Source organism: Oikopleura dioica, chromosome 2, assembly GCF_907165135.1.
Source record: "Oikopleura dioica chromosome 2, OKI2018_I68_1.0, whole genome shotgun sequence".
Classification (NCBI taxonomy): domain Eukaryota; kingdom Metazoa; phylum Chordata; class Appendicularia; order Copelata; family Oikopleuridae; genus Oikopleura; species Oikopleura dioica.
Window position 1 is genome coordinate 8,578,032 of NC_137292.1, and position 27,331 is coordinate 8,605,362.

The window sequence follows — 27,331 nt, forward strand, 5'->3', positions numbered from 1 at the left end:
AGAGTCAAAAATTGACCATCATCTTTATCATGGGACTCTTTGGTTCAACAAAAGTAGACCCAAAAAAGATGGTGAACGAAATGTCCTCCGGGCTGAGAAAAGAAATGAGAGCGATCGATCGGCAGATTCTTCAAATTGAGCGCGAGCAGCAAAAAACTAAGGCAGAAATTAAAAAGCACGCCAAGAAAAACGACATTGATGTGTGCAAAATTCTGGCCAAGGAATTGGTCAACTCACAAAAGGCCGTTTCAAGACTGCATGCTTCGAAGGCTCAAATAAACTCGGTTATGGTAAGAACTCACTGTTTTTTGGCTTCACGATTTTGATTTGCTTTCAAGATGAATATGCGAACGCAAGCAGCAACAATCCGAATGACCGGCGCGGTCGAAAAATCCACGCAAGTGATGCAATCAATGAGCAGACTCGTAAAACTGCCAGAGCTTCAAAAGACAATGACGGCGATGAGCAAGGAAATGATGAAGATGGGCATCATTGACGAACTGATGGACGACGCGATGGAGTCTCTTGATCCTGATGACATGGAGGAAGAAGTTGATGCTCAGGTAGACGAGCGATGCTTAGGGTTTTTCACGGGAGCGCGCGGGGCTCGGAACGCCTTCTGACCGCGATTGCCGTTATCACTTTTTCTTATAGGTTTTATATGAAAATTAAGGACAAGACTAAATCGAGGATGAGGATTAATAATATGTTATCAAATTTTAAGTTTTCTCTGAAAAAAGGCGAAAAATGGAAATTTTAGTGAAAAATCTTCACTTTAACACTGAACACACTCAGACACAGTCTCGATTTTTGAATATGATCAATCTCAAGCATAAAGAATTCACCTCTTAAATTTTTGGATAGCCGAAAATAGCCGGTCATCAAGAAATCCGCATTTAACTAGAACTTTTTGGCATTGCACGCGCGCTGGAGTCGCGCACGGGGTCAGCGCCTGGCCTGAAAACGCGTATATTTACTCACTCCCCCGGAGAGCAGTCCGAACCTTTCTGTAGAAGGTGACGAAATAAAGTGGTTCGATGCAATAATTGGGGGATTTCCGATTTAGACATGATAATTTCAGTGCAAATAATGCGGTTAACCCTCGAAAATGCCGAAAAAAGCTAATTGTCAATTAGTTTCTGAACATGGGTTTGCAGAAATGTCAAAGATTCACAAAAAAAAAGAACATATTCCTTCGGCAGAAGGAATCCGAACTTTTCCAGAGATTTTACAAAGAAGTCAAAGCAGACTATTCTTATTTTTTTTTCTAGAGAAATCAGAGCCGAATTACCTTGTTATGTTAGACGATGCTGTATAATAATATCTGCTATTTAACAAAAATAACCATCAGTTTCGGGTTCACCATGTTCAAAAACCTATAGAAAACTATTTTGGGAAATTTTCACTGAAAAATCTCCCTTGCACCAAGTGCGCCAAGACAGCGCGCGCTGCACCACCAAAACCTCGACCGGCGGCTCTGATTTTTGTATTTTTGGAATCAGCGGCAGGGCTGTTGATTTCGAGTCCTTCAAAATTACCCGCAATTTTTCTCCGGGTAACCCGCAGATTTTTCAACGGGTTACTCGCGCGGAGAGTCTTTTCGCGGGCTACCCGCCATACGATTTTTCTCCTTGCCGCCGAGTAGCTCGCGATAATCCGCTACCCTTTTACCCGTTTCTACTCGCGCGGCGGGTTACTCGAAATTACCCGTACCCCTTTTTTCCTCACGCTAAGCGACAAACTGCAATCCATTTTCAAATTTCAAATTCAAAATTTTCGAAAATTTTTTACTGATTTTTTACCGTTCTTAAAAAAAATAAAATAAAAAGACAATTTATTTGCGAATAAATTTATAAGTAAATTTGGCAGTGTAAATTCGCCAGTGGAAAAATTGACTCTTTTTGCACTTGATCTGGAGTAGGGTCGGACACAAAAAAATTTTTTGAAAGCCGCAAAAGGGAAATATATATGTATCGAAAGAGCAGAAGCTGGCGATTCAAATGATATATGTCTCGATGCCGTGAGAGTTGGGAATATTTTTTAAATAATTTTTAAAGTTTCAAAAAAAAACGTGATAATTATACGGGATTCAAGAATTTCAACTTTTGTTCTAGGCGTGCTATGATTACGATCGATAGCTTTTCTTGAAGCTCAGTAATCACTGAATTCATCGAGGTGATATTTTTGGAACCAGCTGGTCATTCTGGTGGTTCGTCGCGGTTCAAACCTTTGGATGGATTGAGATCCGGCAATATGTATATCAAAATGCATATTTTTTGATAAGAAGAAGTTCCAACAGATTTTCAAACAAAACCACTTCGTTGACCGACCGGTTCACAGCGGTTCAAAACGGTTCACGCTCCGAGTACTCACAAAATATTGAAATATGTATATCAAAATGCTTCTCTACTAAAAAGGAGTTCTTCAAACTGATTTTCGAACAGAACCACTTGGCTAACCGCCCGGTTCACAGTGGTTCAAAGCGGTTCACGGCCTGAATACTCACAAAATATTGAAATATGTATATCAAAATGCCTATCTACTCAAGAGGACTCTTTAAAACTTACTTTCGAACAGAACCACTTGGCTTACCGCCCGGTTCACAGCGGTTCACGGTCTGAATATTCACAGAATATTGAAAGATGTATATGAAAATGCTATTCTACTCAAGAGGAGTCTTTTAAACTGATTAACGAGCCAAACCACTTGGCTAACCGCCCGGTTCAGAGCGGTTAAGAGTGGTTCACGCTCTAAGTATTCACAAAATGCTGAAATATAAATATCAAAATGTATCTCTAGCTTTAGAAGTCATTTTAACAGATATTCGAACCAAACTACTTGGCTAAATGACTGGTTCGTCGTGGTTCAAGACAGTTCATCTTCTATTTACAGTCCCATTCATAAAATTGAGTCTGCGACGGGGCGAAGCCGATCCGAAGGAGAGGCCAGTCTCGTTTATTCAATTGAGTCGGTGGCGGGGCGAAGCCGACCCGAAGGGGAAGCCAGTCTCGTTTATTCAATTGAGTCCGTGACGGGGCGAAGCCGACCCGAACGGGAGGCCAGTCTCGTTTATTCAATTGAGTCAGTGACGAGGCGAAGCCGACCCGAAGGGGAGGTCAGTCTCGTTTATTCAATTGACTCAGTGACGAGGCGAAGCCGACCCGAAGGGGAGGCCAGTCTCGTTTATTCAATTGAGTCTGTGACGGGGCGAAGCCGACCGGAAGGGAGGCCAGTCTCGTTTATTCAATTCAGTTTGCGACGGGGCGAAGCCGACCCGAAGGGGAAGCCAGTCTTGTTTATTCGATTGAGTCTGCGACGGGGCGAAGCCGACTCGAAGGGGAGGCCAGTCTCGTTTATTCAATTGAGTCAGTGACGGGGCGAAGCCGACCCGAAGGGGAGGCCAGTCTCGTTTATTCGAATGAGTTTGCGACGGGGCGAAGCCGATCCGAAGGGGAGGCCAGTCTCGTTTATTCGCAGACTTAATTGAATAAACTGGACTGGCCATTCGGATCGACCTGGCCCCGTCCCAGACTGAATTGAATAAACGGAACCGGCCTCCCTAGGGGCGGCTTGGCCCCGTCGCAAACTCAATTGAATAAACGGAACCGGCCTCCCTAGGGGCGGCTTGGCCCCGTCGCAAACTCAATTGAATAAACGAGACTGGCCTCCCTTCGGGTCGGCTTCGCCCCGTCGCAAACTGAATTGAATGAACGAGACTGGCCTCCCTTTGGGTCGGCTTCGCCCTGTCACAGACTCAATTGAATAAACGAGACTGGCCTCCCCTTCGGGTCGGCTTCGCCCCGCCACAGACTCAATTGAATAAACGAGACTGGCCTCCCCTTCGAGTCGGCTTCGTCCCGTCGCAGACTCAATTAAATAAACGAGACTTTCCTTCCCTACGGGTTAGGGTTATATTTCAGCATTTTGTTGATACTAAGAGCGTGAACCGCTTTGAACCACTGTGAACCGGGCGGTTAGCCAAGTGATCGAAAATCAGTTTGAAAGACTCTTTTTAGTAGAGAAGCATTTTGATATACATATTTCAATATTTTGTGAATACTCGAGCGTGAACCGTTCGGAACCGCTGTGAACCGGTCGGTCAACGGAGTGGTTTTGTTTGAAAATCTGTTGGAACTACTTCTTATCAAAAAATATGCATTTTGATATACATATTGCCGGATCTCAATCCATCCAAAGGTTTGGACCGCGACGAACCACCAGAATGACCAGCTGGTTCAAAAAATATCACCTCGATGAATTCAGTGATTACTTAGTAGGGTTGGCCAAAAAAAGGGATGGTCCTTTGATTTCCTTAAAACTTTCCTTGATTGTATATTTGGGTCTATAAAATAATATTTTTCAAAAAATTTGGAAAAAAAATTTTCGGGTACCCATTTTTGGAGGCTTGAAAGTAGCCGAAAAGTGGTTTTTTCTCAATAACTTTTTTCTAGTACCACTTTTCAGAAGTTTTTCTTTTAGATTTAGATAGAGCTCATCAAGGCGGTCTTTTTGAGCCGTCGGATGAGTCTCTAGCGGTATCGGAAGACACTTTTTTTTTCGTGGAAGGTGTGAGGAAGAGGGCTAAAATTATAAAAATTTTGTTTTTTATAGTTTTTTAGTGTATTATCAATTTAATCCGCTTTTACAATTTGAAAAACGTTTCGATGCCCTAAAACATCACCCATGAACCAAGGGGGCCCGGGTTCGAATCCCAGTGAGACCATTTTTTTTTGAACACGCTAATTTTTTCGAGATCAATTATTGGAGTTTATTGAAGTGTTCAACGGTTTGATTGAACAGTTCTTTCAATGATCTTTTCTTTTTCAACTTTGATTGAATGATTTCTTTGTCCTCTGCAGAAAGCTGTTTGTTGATATAGCCCAGAACATGACCTCGAAACTGATGAAGTGAAACTTTCACTGGGTAGTTTGGCTGCACAAGCTGTGTGAATGTTTTCAAGCACTGTTTATCGTCAGCCTAAAGGAAAAATAATGCATCAGATCGAACTACTATTCAACCTCGTTGATGGGAGACGGCCAAAGCTTATGTTCTGCGATAACGGCTTCAAAAACTGCCACTTGTGTTCGATTTTTTTTCGCCTTCTTCAATATCGGACAGCATTCTCGCAATAGAATCATTATGGTCGGATCTTCTTCTCTCCGTGATAGAAGCTTCTTTGGAAGAGGCATTGGCCATGAACTGGCCGAGTTTCTGCTCGAAGTCAGTCTGTCGTCGCCAAAAAGAGAAGGTCATATTGAAGCGACTCATCACTGCTTGTTGGAACTTGAACGTGTCCATATTATACTTCGAGGAGAATGAGTCTTTAGCTGATCCGAAGCTTCTCTCGCAGTCCTTATTTAAAGTTATGTATTTTGTTGTATGCGGACAAATATAAACCTGATTTGTGAATGATATTTCTTTTGCGAATGGAAAGCTGCATTCATTCACGAAATCGCCGAACCGTTTCTCAACAGCGTGAAGACGCATTTTGATGCACTCGTCGAGGAACTTGGAGTTCGATGTATCTCCAGAGATTTCCAATACAACATCTTCGAATCCAAGTTCCCAAGAGGAACTGTCGATTTCTTTCGCCCTTTTCAAAAGGAATAAAGCAGGAGAAGAAGATGAGAGAACATCTTTAAGAACTTGCTTGAAATGCTCCTCAAGAGACAGATATTGTTCTGAGTTCATCAGGCCGGACACTTTTGACCAGTAAGGACTCACGATGACGGAATAAACCATCGCCGAGCTGGCGAATTCAATGATCGTCTGCGCTTTATTGTCTTCCATAACCTTCGCATCGTCAGTGAGAGCGAGCTCGAACCGGATGAAATCGACAATATCGCTGTAGTTTGTTGCGATTCGCTGGAGATTTCTGGTAAGATTACCAAAACTAAGAAAAATGAATATAACTGTTTTCATCAAGATAAATATACCGAACATGACTTTGCATTTCAAGCGGCTTTGTCACTTTCTGTAGACCATCACGAGATCGAAGGGCTTCAAGATAAATTTTGAGCTTGCTGCCTTGGGAACCATGAAGTCCATGGCTCCTGGAACACGTCAAATATGCTTCACAAAACTGCAAGATATCATCAAAAACGTTCTGGATGCAAGCTCGGATACACTTCTCCATGTGACAGACCTAACGGAATAATTCATTTTCTCGAAAAATATGTCGCAAACAATTACCTTATGCATCGAGCATTTCAGATGAAGCCTTTCTCTTGGCGTGATTTTATCCAAGGTTTCCATGATAAGCTTGCAGCTTTTAAGTGCGTTCGCCGCAGAATCGCTCGCTGTCGCCATGCACTACAAAGAGTTTAATGCCGTTTCTGAAACTAAAGAAACCTTTGAAGCGAAATGCTGCTGAGTTTCGTCTGGAAAACTTGAGAGATAAGACTGAAAGGCTTCGCGGACGGTTTCAGACTTTTCATCAGGAATGGCGACCAGTTGAAAAATATAGCATTCTGTTCCGGATCTGATCGTGAATGATTGGAACTTTGTCGAAGCAATTTTTGATCCATCCGCTCCCAAAACAAAGTCATCGCAGTCTCGCAAAACTCGAACTAGCTGTTCCTTGTTCATTTCCTCAGTGCAGGTGGCAAGCCGCCTAAGATTTCTGGAGCTGAGTCCTCGCGCCTTCTCTGCAACGACAAATTCCTCCGCCACTTTTTGCGCCTGAATCGAACTAAACGGCTGTTAAAATTTTTCATTTCTAAGGAAATATCACCTTAGGTTATTCTCACTCATGAGCTTCAAAAGCGAAAACTTTTCTTTGCTATTCGTCACACTTTCCGCCTTTTCCTCTTCAATTATTTCATCGCTGTAATTGGATGAGGTCGACTCAGCAACAGATTCTGTGTCGGACAATATTTCGTGAATGTTCTCATCGACTCGGAGCAGGTCGAGAATTTTTCTTGCATGATGAGCTCGAAAACGAGGAAATTCGCGAATTCGCTTGATAACATCTTCTTTCAACATTGATGAGCTATCAATTTGCGTTTCTTCCACAACTTGAATTGCGGAAGAGGTTTCTTCCGTATTTTCCGACTCTTTCAAGTCCATCATATCGTCACAACTCATTGTATGGCTGGTATCCAAAGAAGAGGCCATCGTGTCGTAGTTGGAATCAGTGATCGACATGTTCATAGGTTCTTCGCAAGATTCGTCCTGATCAGTATTGCTCAACATACTTGAATCGAAGTCGGATTCTGACGAGAAGTCCAACGGTTGATGGGGAACGTACAGCTCGATGTCCTCTTCCTTTGGAAAAATGAGAAGTTTCTTTGCCAACGCCCGGATATTCCGTTGAAGAAATACTTGACAGTTGAATCCCTTCACAATCAGCTGACGGGCGAGTTTCAAGCTTCGCGCTTCCAGTTTATCTTTGCTTTCTTTTCGGCGCGATAAAGCGAGCTGTTTGACATCCATTCCCGCATTTTTAGCCAACAAGGCGATTTTCATTGGTTGCTCGAGAACTGCAGAAGGACCGGCCTTTTTCGAAACAAACGACATTTTTCGCAAACAATGAAGATTTCTGAATAATATCTTTTAAGTTTAAGTTAATCACATTTTCTGAATGAACAAAATAATAAGTACGCAAAAATAGATTTAAGAAGTTGAAATAATGAAAAAGAAACCCTTTGCGTGTAAGCAGCACTTACACGCATCTTTTACTCACAGAAACCTATAAAATTAGAATAGTCAAATCGCTTAATCCTGTGTGTAAATTGCACTTACACACAGTTTTATTTACGAAAAAATATCTATTTTGGGGGATGCGGCGGTAAAAAAAATGAAAAAATGAACAATAGTTGACCACGTGTCTTTCGAAAAAAATGAATCTTCATTTGGAAACAAGCTTCTCAAAAGACACTTTTGAGGGGTTACCGGTGCCCACCCGGCGACTTCATGCTCGGTCATGCCTTGGTCAAGCAGCGTCCACCGGAGAGAGCACTGTCCTGTGTCTCCCCAGCTTCTGCCTCCCAAACCGGCTTCCACTCCGCATCCAAAGGATGGCCGTCTCTCGATCGGATCACCATAGGTTGTTCTACCTATGGGGAGGCCTCCAACCACCGGAGTTACGCGTGTTAGGCGCTTGACCTCAGAGGGAAGGGAGAGATGCCTCCACCTGTGAAAGATATATAATTGTATTCACAGGCTTCTTAGGCATCCCCCTCAGCAGGAAAAAGTACCTGACGCCGCCGCATCGTCAGGCTTTTCCCTGCTCCGTAGCATGACCGGCGAAGCCGATTTACCGAGGAGGGTGGTTCTCACTCGTCTCCCACTTAAGGACCTTGGCAGATCGGGGAAGGGTTTAGTCCGGGTCGGGCTGGGGTAGCCTCAGGAGCCAGCGCGGCGTACCCTGAACCATCTGCCAGTCACCGGCCCGGACAAGGCCTCGTCCCTTCCCGTCGATCCGCCGGGGATCCCCTTTGGCGCCCGACAGCTTCTTCTGGCAAAAGATCTGTGGGCGCCCCTTCCTGATCTTGAGTCTTTTTATTTTATTTTCAAATATAAAAACTATTTTATTAATTAATATGATTAAATTAATTTACATGTAAAATAAGTAAATAAAAATAAGGGTGTCACTATGTTAATTTTAGGAAGAAATTATGTCTACCTCCTAGAGATTAAAAAAATACTTTTTACTTTCCTCCTCCTCTTCTTCATCGCCATCTTCCTCCTCAACCTCCTCTATTTCGCCTCCGACTCTCCACGATCCTCACAACCGAATTTTCCCTTCACCAACTTCTCTTCCTCGGCTGGAATTCTTATGCCAGAATTTCCGCCAATGCCGAGCAGCTAGAGAAAATAGTGCAATTTTCTCTCGGTCTTGCAGACGGCTGGTTAGGGGAATTATTTTATTTTATATAATTAATCGATATTTTATTATTAAAAGTAATAAATAAGTAAATTAAGTTGGAACAGTGATGAAAACAATCGACGGAATCGTGCTTTTTCCGAACAAAGTGAAGAAAACGCTGGTCCTTTTCTTTCAATTTGATGAAAGATTCATATTTTCAAATAAAAACACATTTTCTGAAGCCTCCTCCAAGTATCCATGGCTTGGTGGAGAGTGGTGTTGACCGCTCCACCGGACGTTTTGGGTTCGAATCCCAGCGCCGCAATTTTTTTCAAAGTTTCAAATTTTTTAAGGGGTGATAAAAGTATGTTCCGATAACGCTAGGGTATCACAATAAATACAAAAAATGTTTACTTTTATATAAACATTTATTTCGAGAAAAAATGACTGAAAAATCGTTTTCATTTTTTTGGCCAACCCTATTACTTAGCTTCAAGAAAAGCTATCGATCGTAATCATAGCACGCCTAGAACAAAAGTTCAAATTCTTGAATTCTCGTATCTGGTAGTTTCAGTCAACTTCGAGGCGCTAGAAAATCTCAGAGGATACCCAGATCATTTATTTTCCCAGTTATGAGAAGAAAACGCTTTGAAAGCTCCAATATACGCCATTGACCATGTTTCTAGCACCTATAAACCAGAAATAATTCTTGGAGATTCCTTTTAAAAACGTGAAATTTTCCATATTTGTCCTGTTTGGACATAAGAAAAAATTTTTAAAAAATATTCCCAATAGCTATGCATAAAATTTTTATTGAGGATAAAAGCCAAGTGTCTGTTATATATAAACACCCATTATTGAGATTGCGGCTTTTAGATTTTTTGAGATAAGGCTGTTTTAATATAGCTATTTAAAGAAAAATATGTCACTTGAAAAGTAAAAGGCGTCGCAACTGTCCTTATTTTTCATTTCTGCCTCTGAAATTTGTCTCGCATATATTTTGAACCCTTTACTGCAAATAACAAAGAGAAAATAGCTCATCAGCATTCATTATATATTGAATTCGATTTTTTAAAGCTTTTTAGCCAAAAAATAGCCATTTTTAGGGCTTTTTAGCCTCTCTGGTGGTTCGTCGCGGTTCAAACCTTTGGATGGATTGAGATCCGGCAATATGTATATCAAAATGCATATTTTTTGATAAGAAGAAGTTCCAACAGATTTTCAAACAAAACCACTTCGTTGACCGACCGGTTCACAGCGGTTCAAAACGGTTCACGCTCCGAGTACTCACAAAATATTGAAATATGTATATCAAAATGCTTCTCTACTAAAAAGGAGTTCTTCAAACTGATTTTCGAACAGAACCACTTGGCTAACCGCCCGGTTCACAGTGGTTCAAAGCGGTTCACGGCCTGAATACTCACAAAATATTGAAATATGTATATCAAAATGCCTATCTACTCAAGAGGACTCTTTAAAACTTACTTTCGAACAGAACCACTTGGCTTACCGCCCGGTTCACAGCGGTTCACGGTCTGAATATTCACAGAATATTGAAAGATGTATATGAAAATGCTATTCTACTCAAGAGGAGTCTTTTAAACTGATTAACGAGCCAAACCACTTGGCTAACCGCCCGGTTCAGAGCGGTTAAGAGTGGTTCACGCTCTAAGTATTCACAAAATGCTGAAATATAAATATCAAAATGTATCTCTAGCTTTAGAAGTCATTTTAACAGATATTCGAACCAAACTACTTGGCTAAATGACTGGTTCGTCGTGGTTCAAGACAGTTCATCTTCTATTTACAGTCCCATTCATAAAATTGAGTCTGCGACGGGGCGAAGCCGATCCGAAGGAGAGGCCAGTCTCGTTTATTCAATTGAGTCGGTGGCGGGGCGAAGCCGACCCGAAGGGGAAGCCAGTCTCGTTTATTCAATTGAGTCCGTGACGGGGCGAAGCCGACCCGAACGGGAGGCCAGTCTCGTTTATTCAATTGAGTCAGTGACGAGGCGAAGCCGACCCGAAGGGGAGGTCAGTCTCGTTTATTCAATTGACTCAGTGACGAGGCGAAGCCGACCCGAAGGAGGCCAGTCTCGTTTATTCAATTGAGTCTGTGACGGGGCGAAGCCGACCGGAAGGGGAGGCCAGTCTCGTTTATTCAATTCAGTTTGCGACGGGGCGAAGCCGACCCGAAGGGAAGCCAGTCTTGTTTATTCGATTGAGTCTGCGACGGGGCGAAGCCGACTCGAAGGGAGGCCAGTCTCGTTTATTCAATTGAGTCAGTGACGGGGCGAAGCCGACCCGAAGGGGAGGCCAGTCTCGTTTATTCGAATGAGTTTGCGACGGGGCGAAGCCGATCCGAAGGGGAGGCCAGTCTCGTTTATTCGCAGACTTAATTGAATAAACTGGACTGGCCATTCGGATCGACCTGGCCCCGTCCCAGACTGAATTGAATAAACGGAACCGGCCTCCCTAGGGGCGGCTTGGCCCCGTCGCAAACTCAATTGAATAAACGGAACCGGCCTCCCTAGGGGCGGCTTGGCCCCGTCGCAAACTCAATTGAATAAACGAGACTGGCCTCCCTTCGGGTCGGCTTCGCCCCGTCGCAAACTGAATTGAATGAACGAGACTGGCCTCCCTTTGGGTCGGCTTCGCCCTGTCACAGACTCAATTGAATAAACGAGACTGGCCTCCCTTCGGGTCGGCTTCGCCCCGCCACAGACTCAATTGAATAAACGAGACTGGCTCCCCTTCGAGTCGGCTTCGTCCCGTCGCAGACTCAATTAAATAAACGAGACTTTCCTTCCCTACGGGTTAGGGTTATATTTCAGCATTTTGTTGATACTAAGAGCGTGAACCGCTTTGAACCACTGTGAACCGGGCGGTTAGCCAAGTGATCGAAAATCAGTTTGAAAGACTCTTTTTAGTAGAGAAGCATTTTGATATACATATTTCAATATTTTGTGAATACTCGGAGCGTGAACCGTTCGGAACCGCTGTGAACCGGTCGGTCAACGGAGTGGTTTTGTTTGAAAATCTGTTGGAACTACTTCTTATCAAAAAATATGCATTTTGATATACATATTGCCGGATCTCAATCCATCCAAAGGTTTGGACCGCGACGAACCACCAGAATGACCAGCTGGTTCAAAAATATCACCTCGATGAATTCAGTGATTACTTAGCTTCAAGAAAAGCTATCGATCGTAATCATAGCACGCCTAGAACAAAAGTTCAAATTCTTGAATTCTCGTATCTGGTAGTTTCAGTCAACTTCGAGGCGCTAGAAAATCTCAGAGGATACCCAGATCATTTATTTTCCCAGTTATGAGAAGAAAACGCTTTGAAAGCTCCAATATACGCCATTGACCATGTTTCTAGCACCTATAAACCAGAAATAATTCTTGGAGATTCCTTTTAAAAACGTGAAATTTTCCATATTTGTCCTGTTTGGACATAAGAAAAAAATTTTTAAAAAATATTCCCAATAGCTATGCATAAAATTTTTATTGAGGATAAAAGCCAAGTGTCTGTTATATATAAACACCCATTATTGAGATTGCGGCTTTTAGATTTTTTGAGATAAGGCTGTTTTAATATAGCTATTTAAAGAAAAAATATGTCACTTGAAAAGTAAAAGGCGTCGCAACTGTCCTTATTTTTCATTTCTGCCTCTGAAATTTGTCTCGCATATATTTTGAACCCTTTACTGCAAATAACAAAGAGAAAATAGCTCATCAGCATTCATTATATATTGAATTCGATTTTTTAAAGCTTTTTAGCCAAAAAATAGCCATTTTTAGGGCTTTTTAGCCTCTCTGGTGGTTCGTCGCGGTTCAAACCTTTGGATGGATTGAGATCCGGCAATATGTATATCAAAATGCATATTTTTTGATAAGAAGAAGTTCCAACAGATTTTCAAACAAAACCACTTCGTTGACCGACCGGTTCACAGCGGTTCAAAACGGTTCACGCTCCGAGTACTCACAAAATATTGAAATATGTATATCAAAATGCTTCTCTACTAAAAGGAGTTCTTCAAACTGATTTTCGAACAGAACCACTTGGCTAACCGCCCGGTTCACAGTGGTTCAAAGCGGTTCACGGCCTGAATACTCACAAAATATTGAAATATGTATATCAAAATGCCTATCTACTCAAGAGGACTCTTTAAAACTTACTTTCGAACAGAACCACTTGGCTTACCGCCCGGTTCACAGCGGTTCACGGTCTGAATATTCACAGAATATTGAAAGATGTATATGAAAATGCTATTCTACTCAAGAGGAGTCTTTTAAACTGATTAACGAGCCAAACCACTTGGCTAACCGCCCGGTTCAGAGCGGTTAAGAGTGGTTCACGCTCTAAGTATTCACAAAATGCTGAAATATAAATATCAAAATGTATCTCTAGCTTTAGAAGTCATTTTAACAGATATTCGAACCAAACTACTTGGCTAAATGACTGGTTCGTCGTGGTTCAAGACAGTTCATCTTCTATTTACAGTCCCATTCATAAAATTGAGTCTGCGACGGGGCGAAGCCGATCCGAAGGAGAGGCCAGTCTCGTTTATTCAATTGAGTCGGTGGCGGGGCGAAGCCGACCCGAAGGGGAAGCCAGTCTCGTTTATTCAATTGAGTCAGTGACGAGGCGAAGCCGACCCGAACGGGAGGCCAGTCTCGTTTATTCAATTGAGTCAGTGACGAGGCGAAGCCGACCCGAAGGGAGGTCAGTCTCGTTTATTCAATTGAGTCTGTGACGGGGCGAAGCCGACCGGAAGGGAGGCCAGTCTCGTTTATTCAATTCAGTTTGCGACGGGGCGAAGCCGACCCGAAGGGAAGCCAGTCTTGTTTATTCGATTGAGTCTGCGACGGGGCGAAGCCGACTCGAAGGGAGGCCAGTCTCGTTTATTCAATTGAGTCAGTGACGGGGCGAAGCCGACCCGAAGGGGAGGCCAGTCTCGTTTATTCGAATGAGTTTGCGACGGGGCGAAGCCGATCCGAAGGGGAGGCCAGTCTCGTTTATTCGCAGACTTAATTGAATAAACTGGACTGGCCATTCGGATCGACCTGGCCCCGTCCCAGACTGAATTGAATAAACGGAACCGGCCTCCCCTAGGGGCGGCTTGGCCCCGTCGCAAACTCAATTGAATAAACGGAACCGGCCTCCCCTAGGGGCGGCTTGGCCCCGTCGCAAACTCAATTGAATAAACGAGACTGGCCTCCCCTTCGGGTCGGCTTCGCCCCGTCGCAAACTGAATTGAATGAACGAGACTGGCCTCCCCTTTGGGTCGGCTTCGCCCTGTCACAGACTCAATTGAATAAACGAGACTGGCCTCCCTTCGGGTCGGCTTCGCCCCGCCACAGACTCAATTGAATAAACGAGACTGGCCTCCCCTTCGAGTCGGCTTCGTCCCGTCGCAGACTCAATTAAATAAACGAGACTTTCCTTCCCTACGGGTTAGGGTTATATTTCAGCATTTTGTTGATACTAAGAGCGTGAACCGCTTTGAACCACTGTGAACCGGGCGGTTAGCCAAGTGATCGAAAATCAGTTTGAAAGACTCTTTTTAGTAGAGAAGCATTTTGATATACATATTTCAATATTTTGTGAATACTCGGAGCGTGAACCGTTCGGAACCGCTGTGAACCGGTCGGTCAACGGAGTGGTTTTGTTTGAAAATCTGTTGGAACTACTTCTTATCAAAAAATATGCATTTTGATATACATATTGCCGGATCTCAATCCATCCAAAGGTTTGGACCGCGACGAACCACCAGAATGACCAGCTGGTTCAAAAATATCACCTCGATGAATTCAGTGATTACTTAGCTTCAAGAAAAGCTATCGATCGTAATCATAGCACGCCTAGAACAAAAGTTCAAATTCTTGAATTCTCGTATCTGGTAGTTTCAGTCAACTTCGAGGCGCTAGAAAATCTCAGAGGATACCCAGATCATTTATTTTCCCAGTTATGAGAAGAAAACGCTTTGAAAGCTCCAATATACGCCATTGACCATGTTTCTAGCACCTATAAACCAGAAATAATTCTTGGAGATTCCTTTTAAAAACGTGAAATTTTCCATATTTGTCCTGTTTGGACATAAGAAAAAATTTTTAAAAATATTCCCAATAGCTATGCATAAAATTTTTATTGAGGATAAAAGCCAAGTGTCTGTTATATATAAACACCCATTATTGAGATTGCGGCTTTTAGATTTTTTGAGATAAGGCTGTTTTAATATAGCTATTTAAAGAAAAATATGTCACTTGAAAAGTAAAAGGCGTCGCAACTGTCCTTATTTTTCATTTCTGCCTCTGAAATTTGTCTCGCATATATTTTGAACCCTTTACTGCAAATAACAAAGAGAAAATAGCTCATCAGCATTCATTATATATTGAATTCGATTTTTTAAAGCTTTTTAGCCAAAAAATAGCCATTTTTAGGGCTTTTAGCCTCTCTAATCCAACGTTCACCACCAATGGTGCTAAATTTTTGTGGGTGGGGTTTTTGACCATGCTGAATTCGGTACTGATGAGAAAAAACGGATTTGAGAACTTTTTTCTGTGTCCGACCCTAATCTGGAGGGATGAAATTTTGTGGACATTTTTCTTCAGACCTCAAGGTCCTTATCAAGAAAAAATCAAAAAAATCGAAAAATTAAGGGTATAGGCTATACCGTATAGGTGTCAAAAAATCGGTTTTTATTTTTGCAAAATTAAGCCTGATAAAACATAGAAGACCCTTTTATAAGTAGGGCCAGCGCGTGAAAAATCAGCATGCAGAACCCGTTGAGGTAAAGGGCTGAAACTTCGGGACAATATAGATTTTGAGCGAATCAAAAAATTGTAATAGAAAATTTTTGGTCTGGTCAAGTGATCACGTGATACAGGCCCTCGAAAACCTAGAAAAGCTTGACGAGCTCGATCCCCTGGTTGTAGTCGATCACATGATAGCTCAAAAGAAAGAGCATAAAGAGTACTACCTAGAGAGTCAAAAATTCTGGGCCCGATTGTAGTTTAGGCGCTAAAAGCAAGAGAAGGCCTCGAAATGGGTGAAATTCGGGTAAAAAATGGACATCATTGGGTGATTTCTGGGCCGTCAATCCCCTTAAGGGTAATCCTATACATCGGCGCGGCGCTGCTCGCTCGATCCGCGCTCCGCCAGAACCTATTTTTCACTAGCCCATAAAATCCGAACGAAGTGAGAGTTTTCAAAATTCAAAAGATTTGGGATGCTTAGACTCTTCACTATTCTTCTAGCAAAAATGAAAAAATTGGCAACGAAAAACCATCTGAAAACCGCCGGTTTCCTTCAAAAGACATTTCCCGCCATATTTCTCATTCAAATTTCACAAAAATCAGATGATCTTGTAGAGAATCGTCTGCTCTACAATTCCTGTTTCTTAGATTTTCTTTTTGTGTTCACAAAAATTCTCTATGATAGTTTGAAGAGAATGCTATTCTTCTCTGCGCGAGCGCGCCGTGAGAAATAGGAAGCGGAGAGGCGCGAGGGAGAAAAGCGCTCTTCTCAAATGACCATATAAAATTATTGAGAGCGCAAAATGAAAATCTAAGAAACAGGAATTGTAGAACAGACGATTCTCTACAAGACCATCTGATTTTCGTGAAATTTGAATGAGAAATATGGCGGGAAATGTCTTTTGAAGGAAACCGGCGGTTTTCAGATAGTTCCTCGTTGCCGATTCTTTTCATTTTTGCTAGGTAAATAGTAGAGAGTTTAAGCATCTTAAATCCTTTTGAATTTTGAAAAACCCTCACTCCGTTCGGATTTAATGGGCTAGTGAAAAATAGGTTCTGGCGTAGTGCGGATCGAGCGAGCAGCGCCGCGCTGATGTATAGGATTACCCTTAAATTTAATAATCAAGGAACTGGGCTGAGACGGCCAGAAGGGCCGTCAAGCCCCTTAAAATTTAATTATCAAGGAACTTGGCTGAGATGGCCCGAAGGGCCGTCAAGCCCTTAAATTTTATAATCAAGGAACTGGGCTGAGACGGCCCGAAGGGCCGTCAATCCCCTTAAATTTAATAATCAAGGAACTGGGCTGAGACGGCCCGAAGGGCCGTCAAGCCCCTTAAATTTAATTATCAAGGAACTGGGCTGAGACGGCCCGAAGGGCCGTCAAGCCCTTAAAATTTATAATCAAGGAACTGGGCGATTTTTGCAAAAATGGAAATTTTCAAATTGGCAGCATTTCCGTTACCGGACATTACCGGACGAGGTTACAATGTATTTATTGAGAGCATCGTCCGCACTTTCTTTGGTGGTCTTGATTCGGTTGTGGGTCGTTGTGGTTTCGAGTTATTCGACCAAATGTCCGTTACTCGTGGTATTTTCCGAAAAAATCGCTATGCTACCATCAAAAATGAAAAATTTTAAATTTTCACTAATTTTTATAGGATCCCCTTTAATTTACGTTTATGGTCACTTGGTTTCAGCGTTTTTTGAAAACAACACGTTTCCGGCCGAAATCCCACCAGCGCAACCCCATCCATTCACAATCGTGGCGTATGTTTCCGCGAGTAATCCGGGATTCTCCGCTACCCTTTTCTCCGATTCTACTCGCGTCGCGGGCTACTCGCGATTTTCCTTTACTCATTTACCCGATTTACACGCACGGGTCTCCGCGCGAGTTACCCGTGTAAAAAACTGCGGGTTACCCGGAGAAAAATTGCGGGTAATTTCAAAGGACTCGAAATCAACAGCCATGATCAGCGGGTCAAATTAAGCAAACGATGAAAGTTTCAGAAAAAAGTGATAACTACCATTTTCCCGTGAGAAACCCTAGCGATGCTTCTAAGAGCACATTGTTTATTAACTTTTTCAGGTCGAAAAAGTGCTCCACGAATTGACCAAGGGCGAGCTCGGCTCTCTCCCGAAGCAGGAACATCCGTCCCCGCTCAATCCGTCGCGCAGCCCGCCCAAGCCGAGTCAGATGACGAAGACGACATGCTAGAGAGATTGAACGCGCTCAAGAGTTAATGATCTTCATTTCTTTACAAAGCCATTCCACTACGGTTCTCAATTTGTCTCGGCAATAACAACTATTTCTGCACATATTCAACAATTCAAATAATTCTTATTCAAAAATTTACATTAAAAATCTTTGTTGTTTCACTCTACCTCTCTAAGAATGCCCGACCAGGAGGAAAGCGGGCAAGTAGACCTTGGTTTCCTTTACAAAATGTTGGACACTCGGGATTCCTCGAAGAGAAGGGTTAAGCCAGCTGATCCTGCTTTTCTCTGTATTCCCAAGGTAAATCCCTCTCTTTCGACTAATCCTCAATCTCGCAGACAACACATGACGACACGGATTCCGACTACGAGCCTGAAGCTGATCCTGAAAACCAAGTAGAATCCGAAAAACCATCAAATAAATCGAATGATGATGACAAAAAGAAGCTACCAGAAGAAGAAGTTCCAACGCCAAAAAGCTCGAAAAACAAGGTGAAGCGCTTTTGATTTTCAAAAATCGACAATTGATGTTATTCTCATCAGAAGCGAGGAAATGCTGCCAAAACACGAAATAATTCTAGCGACGCCGCAGCAACACCGAAGAAAAGGTCAAAAGCGACAAAAAAGCCCTCTCCAACGAAAAAGTCGCCAAGCCAGAAGTCGACGAGAATGACAACGCGTTCATCTTCTCGAAAATCGTGACATTTTTCCTCCTTTTTGCTCAACTTCGGAACATTCTTCTTCGCGCTTCATTTACCACCATTTTTACCAAAGTGAAATCTCGTGACTGATCCCTTTATACTTACAGTTGCCATTTACTGTAATTTGTTTCGTCTGTTTCTTCATTTTTTATCATCGAAATAGCATTTATAAATTCGTTTCTTTTCTTACCAAGTAATTACTATCGAATTATTCCAAACAGTGTATTTTTGCCTGCTTTTCGTTATTTTTCTTGCTCGCAATACATTCAGTTTTCTTGTTCGCAACTTCTGCTCAATATTATTTCAACCCTTTCTTCAGATCACTAATCAGATCAAAAAGAGGGGAGTCAAAATGGACGAAGATGATATCGAGCAATACAAGAATGACTTGAAGGATCTCAAATCCAACCAAAAGCCTCTGATCAACATGTTATCTCAAGGTAAACCCCTTCTCTGTGCCTTTTTTGACCCAAATTATCAGTTGCTGAAGACTACAAGGACACGGACGGAGCAGAAACAATCTCCAAGCTGATAAGCGCTCGTATCGCAGAGGTTTGCAGAAAACAAAAAAAATCGAAATTTTAACCAGCTCGTTTTATTCTGTATTCTTCAAGAACATTACCCATTCCAATGGAGAAATTGGAATAAAAAGGATACCAACTTTGTGTTTCAGAGTTATAAAATCATTTATAAGTTATAATTATCGCTATTCATTTATATAAAAGTTCATATTTCCTTATTATTTATAGCAGGATGCAGTGTCAAGGATTAATTTGAAAGCGGTTGCTTGTAGAAAAGTAACAAGTTGATCTCGTTTTTTGCTTGAAAATTAATGGTCACGAGAAATTTAAAATTGAGAACTAGAATAGCTTTAGTTTTTGTGGCACTACAGTAACTGAAGACTACTCAAGTCAAACTACTGTTGTCAAAAATATGCCGTAATAATTGAGAAGAGGTTTTATTTCAAGCTCGTTATAGACTAGAACTGTTGCTTATGGAAGTAACGATCGGCAACTGTAGCTTGAAAGGAGGTTTAAATAAAATGTGCTACAGTATCACCGTTTTTTTTCGAAAGAATCGCTGTGTTACTGTAATTTAATGTGGTTGAGTGAAAACAGTGCTGGTTGACGAGTAGTGAGATCTATTTCAGGCAGGGTTGATTGAATGATGAGCTTTTTTCCTTCGAAAATATAAATTAAAAGGATAATCATTCCAACCTCTTGAAGGTGAAACCAGATCAGAAGCTGTACCTTCTCTATCTTACCGACTCAATAAGTAAAAACGTCCGTGGAAACTACATTCAAATATTCGAGAAAGCTATCGTTGCCAATTTTGAAGATGCCTTCAAAGCTAACGTGAGTATTTTCTTTACCCTTGCTCGCATCTCAACTTTTTTGTTAGATAAATCCGGACATCAGAAAGAAGCTATATTTCCTGCGAAAATCATGGCAGGGACTGTTCAAAGATGCGATTCTCAAACGCCTCGACCGGCGAATTCGAATGGTGGATCCTGGCTGGCCAATTACTGGTCCAACGCAGCAAGAATCCGTACCTGAAATTATCTCAAAACCAGTTCCAGGACCAGCGCCCAAGTCAGCGCTAAAACCGACCGTTAGAAAAGTCGCAACTCCAGAACCACCTGCACCAAAGCCAGCGCCAAAGGCAGTATCAAAGCAAAAAGTTGTCCAAGCTCAAGCCCAGGCCGCTCCCATCGCTAGGAAGGCACAACCAGCTGGAAATGTCCACGTTAACCCAGCATTTTTAAACAAGGTAACTCTTATTAGTAGTCCTTATCAACAATTTTCGTATCAGAAAACGGCCGATTTGAAGGCAGAGAAGCTGGAACTGCAAGTAAAACTGGATATCTGCGGCGATGAAATCCAAGAAGCGCGCGAAAAGAAAGCAAAACTAGAACGACAACTGGCGAAGAAAGAAACTGCTGCAGAGAAGAAAGCGATCCGATTCAAACTTCTTGAAGTCAACAAGAAAATGATCAACCTCGATGATCAGAAAATTGAACTCGAGAACGACCTCAAGAAGCTCGAGGCGCTCGGAAAGGTGAGTTATCAGAAGCCAGACTCGACAAAACAAGCATCGCAAAACTCCCAAAAATCTTCAAGTCAAAGCGCATCGTCTCAAGAGTCCACCGCTTCGGCTAGTCCGCCGTCGAAGCCCGTCAAGAAAATCATCAAAAATCTCGTCAAACCAAAAACCACGGAGAACCCGCTTATCGACATCCTCGGAGCTCCAAAACGCCGGGCGCCAACTGAGAGTCAGAAAAAGAACCTGTCTGTCGCTTCAGAACTCAAGAACTCCCTAAGCAAGAAGAAAAAGTCAACACCACCGCAAGGGCCACCCTCGAAAATTGTCAAATCAGAGTCGAGTCTAAAGAACAACGGAGCGCCTCTTATTCCAAAAGGAAGAATACCGCTCAAGAAAAAGACCGAACCGAAGGTTGAAAAAGGCGATGCGCCAGACATCATGGACACTTCCGTCGTCGAGCCAGCTCCTCCAAAGCTTGCGAAAGTTTCAACTTCTAGCAAGGGATCAGTAAATGTCAGAAGACCGGGGGGCATGAGCACTAATCCAACAGAACTTCTCAAGAATTGCTCAGTAAGACATTTCTACTTTTTCGTTTTTTTAATAGACATTTTCAGATACCCCAAGTTCGTGAAATGGCTTATAACAAGCTCAAGACCGGCATGTTGAACAGGCGAGACTTCGATGTTCTGATCAACAGACTATCAGTGCTAGAGAAGTACGAAGCAGAGAAAAAGTAAGCAAAAGAAAACTGTCCGACCAAACTTATTTGTCAATTTTAGAGCTGCGAAAGAAGGTAAAGAAGTGCCTCCACCACGTGATGAGCCACGAGACGAAGACAGTCGAACTCGCCAGCCTTGGTACTCGCACGGGACTCCACAGGACAGAGAAATCTACCACGAGCACCCGCAGAGGCAGCAAGATTGGCGAGACACTCTTTGGGATCAGTACCACCACGTTCACGGCGACCCGGAGCCTCGTGGTTCCGCTCACAGACCACCTCCTCATGATCCGTGGAAATACGACCCTAGAAACGAGCGGCCACCGGCAGATCGGCAAATGATGCCAGATCCAAGACGTGGAGATCCACGAGGGCATCCGGGTGAAATGGATCATCGTAGGTCAGTATCGCCGAATGCTCAAAACAATGTTCCGTCTTCTCGTAATTACATCGTTACTGACGACCTGCCACAGTAAGTGTTCGCTCAATACGTTATGATTCGCATGTTTATATGTTGCATGATTTATTTTTTCTTTCCTCTTTTCTGAGCGCATTTTTCTAGGCCTCCTCGGCCCCCAATTGAAGAGCGCCCAGCGCCTGTTAATCCCGCTCCAGAAAGCTCAAGTGGCGGCCTCGACCTCCCAATCGACTTGGACACAATCAAAGATCTACTGAAGTCGGTTGAGAGTAAAAACGCCACTTCAACGAGCCAGGAAAAACCAGTCAAGGCTGATTTGGACGAGTTGCCAAAGAAGTACATCGTTTTACCAGACAAAGAAAAGCCAAAGTCGCGGCGAACGCCTACACCAACGCTTGAGGATGAGCCTGTGCCGATTGCTAATTTGGAGGATGTTGGAGATGATATGGATGACTCGAAGCTCCCGAGAGTGGAATTCACTGAAAATGCCATCAAAAAGTATGCAACTCAGTAAACCTTTGGTTTTATAGTACTTTTAGCCGAATTAATCCGTTGATAAAACGGCTTTACGCTGGGCTGCAATGCTCTGCCTGCGGGATGCGATTCAAGAAGTCGCAAACGACCCGATATGCTGACCACTTGGACTGGCATTTCAGAGTTAACAAGCAGGTCAAGAACGGGCAGATCGATACCCACAGGAAATGGTATTACAAAGCTTGGGTAAGTCCTCACTTTTCGAACTAAAAACTCACTGTAAAATAAGGACTGGATCATGTACGAGGAAATCGAAGATGCAGATAAAAAGGCCGATCCTTCCGCGGAAGACAACGGAAGCAGTCCGAAGGGACAGGATGAAAAGAAAGAGGAAGCTGAGGTGGAGGTCAAAGTGAAAACCCTTCCCGTCACTGCAGGTGATTCCAGCTGTGCCGTCTGCGGAGAACGCTTCCAAACAGCGTATGACGACGATGAAGATGAATGGCACTACCAGGATGTCACCAAGCACGAAGATTCAGGTAATGATACGAGTAAGGGGAGATGATTAATTATTGAAGGCAAACTTGTACATACGGGATGTCTGGAGGACGCTGGAAACATGCACATTCCGCGAATGGTGAGAAGCGATAGTATAGACTCGATAGAGCTGGACAAGACGATGGAAGAGGAGGATAATATTGATGAGGACACGGCGCAGGTACACTCCTGGTTTTTGGTTGAAATATTGAATATTTTCGAAGGATATTGGAATTGAAATGGATAAGATGAATGTTTCCCCTTCACGAGAGAAAAGTGAAATCAAGGAGGAAAACGCAGAACCGAACGATGTCGAGATGAAAGAGGAGGAACCTCAAGCAGACCTGCCTCAATCTCCCAAAGCTGAACCAGGATCTCCTGCTCCGCAAGAGGTAGATAGAGAGCAATTTTAGCAGCTCGATCATCTTTCAGCCGATGAAAACTGAAGTTGCCGAGCCAGATCCACTTGAAGAGACGAATCTTTACGGCGATTTGGAAGACGCCGAGCTAGAAGAGATCAACATGTCCTTCGATGCGCCAATTTCACCTCCTGCTGTTTAAAAAGTTCATTTTACTTTCTACTCATTTATTTTATCAACTCAAATGTTTTTCCCTTTTGCGCGCGTTCCTAAATCTGAATTCATGATGGAAAAACTGTCTTGAAATATGTGTATCTACCTACTGCTGCTCCATCATGTTGTCATACTTTTCATAAGTCGAGTTGTTTTCGCGCTTCTTTGGAAAATCAAGATTTTCAGATGATTTTCGTCGATAGGATAAATTATATTGATATTTTTGCGGTGCAAACGAGTTTTGGTTGAATTCGAAAACCATTGTCTTGAATAACAATTTCCAAAGGCGCGTTTTGAAAACAGCGCTCTTCTTTAAAATCATTCTACCGTTTTTCCTTCTTCAAATTCAATTTTACTCTATTTCATTGCCGTGCCCGTGTCGACCCATCGTGGGGTCGCACAAGGAAAGAATCAAATCCAACTTATTTTTTTCCATGAAAAAAGAAGAATATTTCAAATATTTGGACAAAGCTAATAAATTGAGATATTTCAGCGGTGTATGGGTTCACTCAACTATATTATTTTTGGCAAAAAGCGCATGTTAAAATTTTTAAATTGCATTTATCAGAAAAATTGAAAAGTAATAAATATATTTCGCGTCAGTTAGCAGCATAAAAAACTTCTGTTGTTTGAGAATAAAAAATTTAGACTTAAAAACTTGGAATGGGTGGGAGCCAGTTGCGCGGCGTGATTTTGGACGAGTACTGGAATGAAGTTCTAGCACTGATTGCGGATTGCCACCCAATGTCCACAACGGAGGTAAGTTTCGTTGTTTGGAAAGTTAACAATGTAGCGTTCAGGAAGTGGAGGCGAAGCGTCTCGCCGACAATTTCCTCCAAATAATGGCTTCTGAATCTCCTCGCTCCGTGAAAATCCGCGACTTTCTTTCAACCTCTGAATCCGTCAACGTCTCCGGCCACATGCGCGAAACGCTGGTGAAACACCTGTCCAGTCATCTCGTCCATCATCGACTCTGGCACCAAGTTTTGACAAAAGAACGCGACGGAATTCAGTTCCACGAGCGCAAGGTCCTCTACGAACCAATCGAACCCGAGCCACTATGCAAAGCAGTTACCGAGGCGCAACTAAAGACAAATCAGAAAGTCAATAAAATCGTGGTATGTTTATAACCAAAACTGAAACGCCTATTTTCAACCGCTTTTCATAGGAAAAGAAATTGGAACAGGCGAAAAACCTGCGCAAAAAACTCGCTGAAGACGTCGTTAAAGTATCGATCGAGATCTCGTCAGAGCTGCACGAAGTCCTCTCCCAAAAAGACTCGCAAATTCCGAAAGCAGAAATTGCCTCTATCGCTGCGAAAATAACAAAAGACAAACTCGACGACATCCGAGAAGAGCTCGAAAATCAAATAGAACTGATGCGCGCTGATCTTCCTCCTCCCCGAATTTCAAAAGGCAGCGCGCCCAAGCCTCGAAAAACCGCCCGAAAGAGCAAGGGCAAATAAATCTGTACTTTTATTTTTGTATCACATCATTCTCTAAACTTATATTTTTCTATTCTTGCGTCTTTTATTGATTCGAGGAGGTGTTTAGATGGACTCGGATGCTTCCGCGAGTCAGAGTACTCGCGGAAAAACGCAAAAAGAGCTCAGAAGTGGGAAGAAAGTCACACTTTTAGTAGACAACCCAGCGCTAGAACCACCGGAGAAGAAGAAAAGGTCCTGGGAGTCATGGTCCTTCGAGGAAAAGTATGGAAAAATCACGAAGATGAGCGTCTAAACTGACTTTTAGAAACTGCTTCTTCGACGCAATAAAAGTCCACCGTCGTGACTTTGAGCAAATCAAGAAATACATGTTCTCGCGCCTCGGCAAAAGCGGAACCCAAAAGAACAAAGACCAGATCCGCCACATGTACTACCGAACCCTCGGGACGATTCAAAAGAGTCTTACGGACAGTCAACTCGTTTATCCGACCGTTTTGAGGGACAAACTCGATCAGGAGTTTTACGCGATGACGGCGTATGCTGAGTTGAGGAAGAAGATGCAAAAAGATCCGCCGAGAAAGCTATTAGAATCGAAGCTCGAGGAGCTTTTGAAAACACAACAGACAGTTGTCAAAAGCAGAGGTACCTATTTCCTAAAGAGAAGCCATTTATTCAATATCTTTTTCAGGAAAAATCGCCAAGGTCAAGATCCCCACTCCAGCAGAAAAGCCCGTAACGACCCTAGAAAAGCGAGTTCTTGAGCCTCTCGTTGAACTTCGACTTTCACCAGAAGATTGCTACACCCAAAGATGCGTCCAAGCTGCGGCTGCGACGCCACGAATCGTCATCAACATTCCAATTAGAGCAAAAATAAGCGAAGTGAAGAAGCTTCTGGCCGAAAGATGGGCGACAAAAGAGGAACGAATTACGCTTGGTTTTTATGACAGAGCGGAAAAGATGCAGACTGTTCTCATCGAAAGGCAAGTCGTTAATCAAATCCATCATTAAATTAATACCCCCTATTGAAGGATCGTCGCCGAAGATCCCAAGTCGCAAACACAAACAATTTATTTTTCTTTCTCAGAAGAGCCCCCTTTCGACCCTCGAATACCGAACTATCAAGAGACAGAAATTGTTCTTCTTCTGCTTACATCAAAAAGCCTCCATCTCAAATATCGTTTTCTCAAAGATCGCCCGTTTGTCGAGCCTGTTTCGCTTTTAGTCAAATGTGCATCCTTATTTACCGAAGGTAAAAGCCTTGAACTCTTTGAGAGCAACATCCAAGCCCTGTTTTAGCCCTTACGAATACCCTCGCCAGCAACAGTACCTGTATTCCAGTCTTAGATTCGAAACCGGACGAAAGTGCTCTTCGCACCTTAATTTTTACGCCCCCTCAGACTAACGGAGGGCCCTCAACTTCTTCCGAGAGTCCAGGTGCGCGCAGGAAGCGCTCTGTTTCCAACTCTTCTGGAAAAGGAAAGCCGAAGAAGAGCATGGCTGTAAACTCAAATGTTGTTGAACAGCATTTACAGGTATTGTGTCTGCTTTTCCCGATCGATTAAAAAGCAATTTCTTTGCTAGTTACTCAATGGACTTACTGGCACGAGCAAGCCTTCCCGATCTCCAGCGTACAACGTAAGATAGTTTGGAAGTTTTTCGAATTTCGATTTTTTCAGAACGAAGTTCCCGAAGTTCCAATTCAATTCATTCAAGAGGAGATGCCCCCTGCTCCTTGCGATCAAAACTCAAACTCGTCCATTTCCAATATTCTCCATTCAGTCCTCAACGAGCACGAGCGTTCCACTGCGCCCGAGCTTCACAATCGCACAACCCGATCAACCATCCATAATTCAGTTACTCTTTCCCCTTCTTCCGCCGATGACGGAATCGCGACGAACGAGATCGACAGTCACGTGGGACTGATGATGTCGGAAAACTCGGTCGGTTTTGCGCGCGCGACGAACTTTTACGATATCCTAGAAAATGATTTACCTTCCTGAACAAAAATCAACTTATTCATTCATTGTTCCTTTCCTTTTCCTTACTTCCCGAAATTCATATTCAAACACACTTTTTTCTATAGAAAGCTTTCCTCGAAATAGTCGAATTGTCAGTGATAAGATTGTCTACCCTTCGAGGGTCATTTTTGGTCGTCTTTTTGGCCATATTTTCTAGTCAAATGTACAAAAAGAGTGTTTCAACTTTCAGTTTCAGAAATTATCTTTGACTTTCATCCTTTAGATAAGCAAAAGATGGATGTTGATAATTACCTGAGCATCAAAAATTCCGGGTGCACATTGACCTGACGCGCCTGAACAAAGGCATTCTCACGAAAGAAGAAATTGACAGTAGGTGAAGTGAGCGTAAATCAAAATTACCTGAATAAAAGAGCAATGTATCGATAGCATTTTGCAGCCTGACAAAGACAATCCTCTGCAGTACAGCGGAAAAGAGGCAAAAACGTATTTCGAGGTCGAAAATGCGGGCAATAAATCTCTTGGAAAGGTAAGTAAGCTTTCTTTTCATCTTTGATTTTCACAAAGTGAAGTCACGTGACGCAAATTAACCGCGCCTTCGCCAGTCATAAATATTAACCTTTAGATTGTCGGATGGATTACAGACGTCTTTGCAAAGCTTG

General features: G+C 42.8%; 5 protein-coding genes across 6 annotated transcripts; 4 read left to right on the forward strand and 1 right to left on the reverse strand.

The window, feature by feature from the left end:
• The first annotated feature begins 6 nt into the window (after positions 1–6).
• On the forward strand, positions 7–18,772 carry LOC145696216 (charged multivesicular body protein 3-like). The gene is made up of 5 exons (XM_081773214.1): positions 7–290; positions 339–563; positions 17,659–18,087; positions 18,126–18,278; positions 18,330–18,772. The coding sequence occupies exons 1-3, from the start codon at positions 30–32 to the stop codon at positions 17,785–17,787; spliced, it is 615 nt and encodes a 204-aa protein (XP_081629340.1). The 5' UTR covers positions 7–29; the 3' UTR covers positions 17,788–18,087; positions 18,126–18,278; positions 18,330–18,772.
• Positions 5,105–5,742, reverse strand: LOC145700706 (uncharacterized). The gene is made up of 3 exons (XM_081778031.1): positions 5,398–5,742; positions 5,194–5,352; positions 5,105–5,122 (listed from the first exon to the last, which is right to left on the reverse strand). The coding sequence occupies exons 1-3, from the start codon at positions 5,740–5,742 to the stop codon at positions 5,105–5,107; spliced, it is 522 nt and encodes a 173-aa protein (XP_081634157.1).
• Positions 18,773–18,784: 12 nt separating the features above from the next.
• Positions 18,785–23,861, forward strand: LOC145696214 (uncharacterized). Of its 2 annotated transcripts, none has more exons than XM_081773211.1 (13): positions 18,785–18,927; positions 18,969–19,039; positions 19,714–19,842; positions 19,889–20,257; positions 20,300–21,100; positions 21,145–21,263; positions 21,310–21,720; positions 21,811–22,164; positions 22,206–22,386; positions 22,430–22,679; positions 22,719–22,858; positions 22,902–23,069; positions 23,110–23,861. In XM_081773211.1, the coding sequence occupies exons 1-13, from the start codon at positions 18,840–18,842 to the stop codon at positions 23,236–23,238; spliced, it is 3,210 nt and encodes a 1,069-aa protein (XP_081629337.1). In that variant the 5' UTR covers positions 18,785–18,839; the 3' UTR covers positions 23,239–23,861. The 2 variants fall into 2 exon arrangements, with proteins under 2 accessions (XP_081629337.1, XP_081629338.1); XM_081773212.1 differs by having other exon boundaries at positions 21,310–21,648.
• A 34-nt stretch (positions 23,862–23,895) lies between these two features.
• Positions 23,896–24,766, forward strand: LOC145696215 (uncharacterized). The gene is made up of 3 exons (XM_081773213.1): positions 23,896–24,008; positions 24,050–24,367; positions 24,418–24,766. Exons 1-3 carry the CDS (start codon positions 23,913–23,915, stop codon positions 24,712–24,714), a joined length of 711 nt encoding a protein of 236 aa, XP_081629339.1. The 5' UTR covers positions 23,896–23,912; the 3' UTR covers positions 24,715–24,766.
• Positions 24,767–24,797: 31 nt separating this feature from the next.
• LOC145700457 (uncharacterized) lies at positions 24,798–26,910 on the forward strand. The gene is made up of 7 exons (XM_081777724.1): positions 24,798–24,957; positions 25,001–25,335; positions 25,382–25,673; positions 25,722–25,942; positions 25,990–26,225; positions 26,275–26,328; positions 26,370–26,910. Exons 1-7 carry the CDS (start codon positions 24,803–24,805, stop codon positions 26,691–26,693), a joined length of 1,617 nt encoding a protein of 538 aa, XP_081633850.1. The 5' UTR covers positions 24,798–24,802; the 3' UTR covers positions 26,694–26,910.
• The last annotated feature ends 421 nt before the right edge of the window (positions 26,911–27,331 follow it).

Bases quoted from the DNA above. Each gene is read 5' to 3' on its own strand.
- LOC145696216 (XM_081773214.1), top strand. From the start codon at position 30: ATGGGACTCTTTGGTTCAACAAAAGTAGACCCAAAAAAGATGGTGAAC. The intron at 291-338 runs GTAAGAACTCAC...TTTGCTTTCAAG, and splicing joins CTCAAATAAACTCGGTTATG to ATGAATATGCGAACGCAAGC. The intron at 564-17,658 runs GTAGACGAGCGA...TAACTTTTTCAG, and splicing joins AGGAAGAAGTTGATGCTCAG to GTCGAAAAAGTGCTCCACGA.
- LOC145700706 (XM_081778031.1), bottom strand. From the start codon at position 5,742: ATGGTTTATTCCGTCATCGTGAGTCCTTACTGGTCAAAAGTGTCCGGC. The intron at 5,353-5,397 runs GTTTATATTTGT...ACTTTAAATAAG, and splicing joins AAATATCATTCACAAATCAG to GACTGCGAGAGAAGCTTCGG.
- LOC145696214 (XM_081773211.1), top strand. From the start codon at position 18,840: ATGGACGAAGATGATATCGAGCAATACAAGAATGACTTGAAGGATCTC. The intron at 19,843-19,888 runs GTGAGTATTTTC...CTTTTTTGTTAG, and splicing joins AAGATGCCTTCAAAGCTAAC to ATAAATCCGGACATCAGAAA. The intron at 21,721-21,810 runs GTAAGTGTTCGC...GCATTTTTCTAG, and splicing joins GTTACTGACGACCTGCCACA to GCCTCCTCGGCCCCCAATTG.
- LOC145696215 (XM_081773213.1), top strand. From the start codon at position 23,913: ATGGGTGGGAGCCAGTTGCGCGGCGTGATTTTGGACGAGTACTGGAAT. The intron at 24,009-24,049 runs GTAAGTTTCGTT...TGTAGCGTTCAG, and splicing joins ACCCAATGTCCACAACGGAG to GAAGTGGAGGCGAAGCGTCT. The intron at 24,368-24,417 runs GTATGTTTATAA...CGCTTTTCATAG, and splicing joins AGAAAGTCAATAAAATCGTG to GAAAAGAAATTGGAACAGGC.
- LOC145700457 (XM_081777724.1), top strand. From the start codon at position 24,803: ATGGACTCGGATGCTTCCGCGAGTCAGAGTACTCGCGGAAAAACGCAA. The intron at 25,674-25,721 runs GCAAGTCGTTAA...CCCCTATTGAAG, and splicing joins CAGACTGTTCTCATCGAAAG to GATCGTCGCCGAAGATCCCA. The intron at 25,943-25,989 runs GTAAAAGCCTTG...GCCCTGTTTTAG, and splicing joins TGCATCCTTATTTACCGAAG to CCCTTACGAATACCCTCGCC.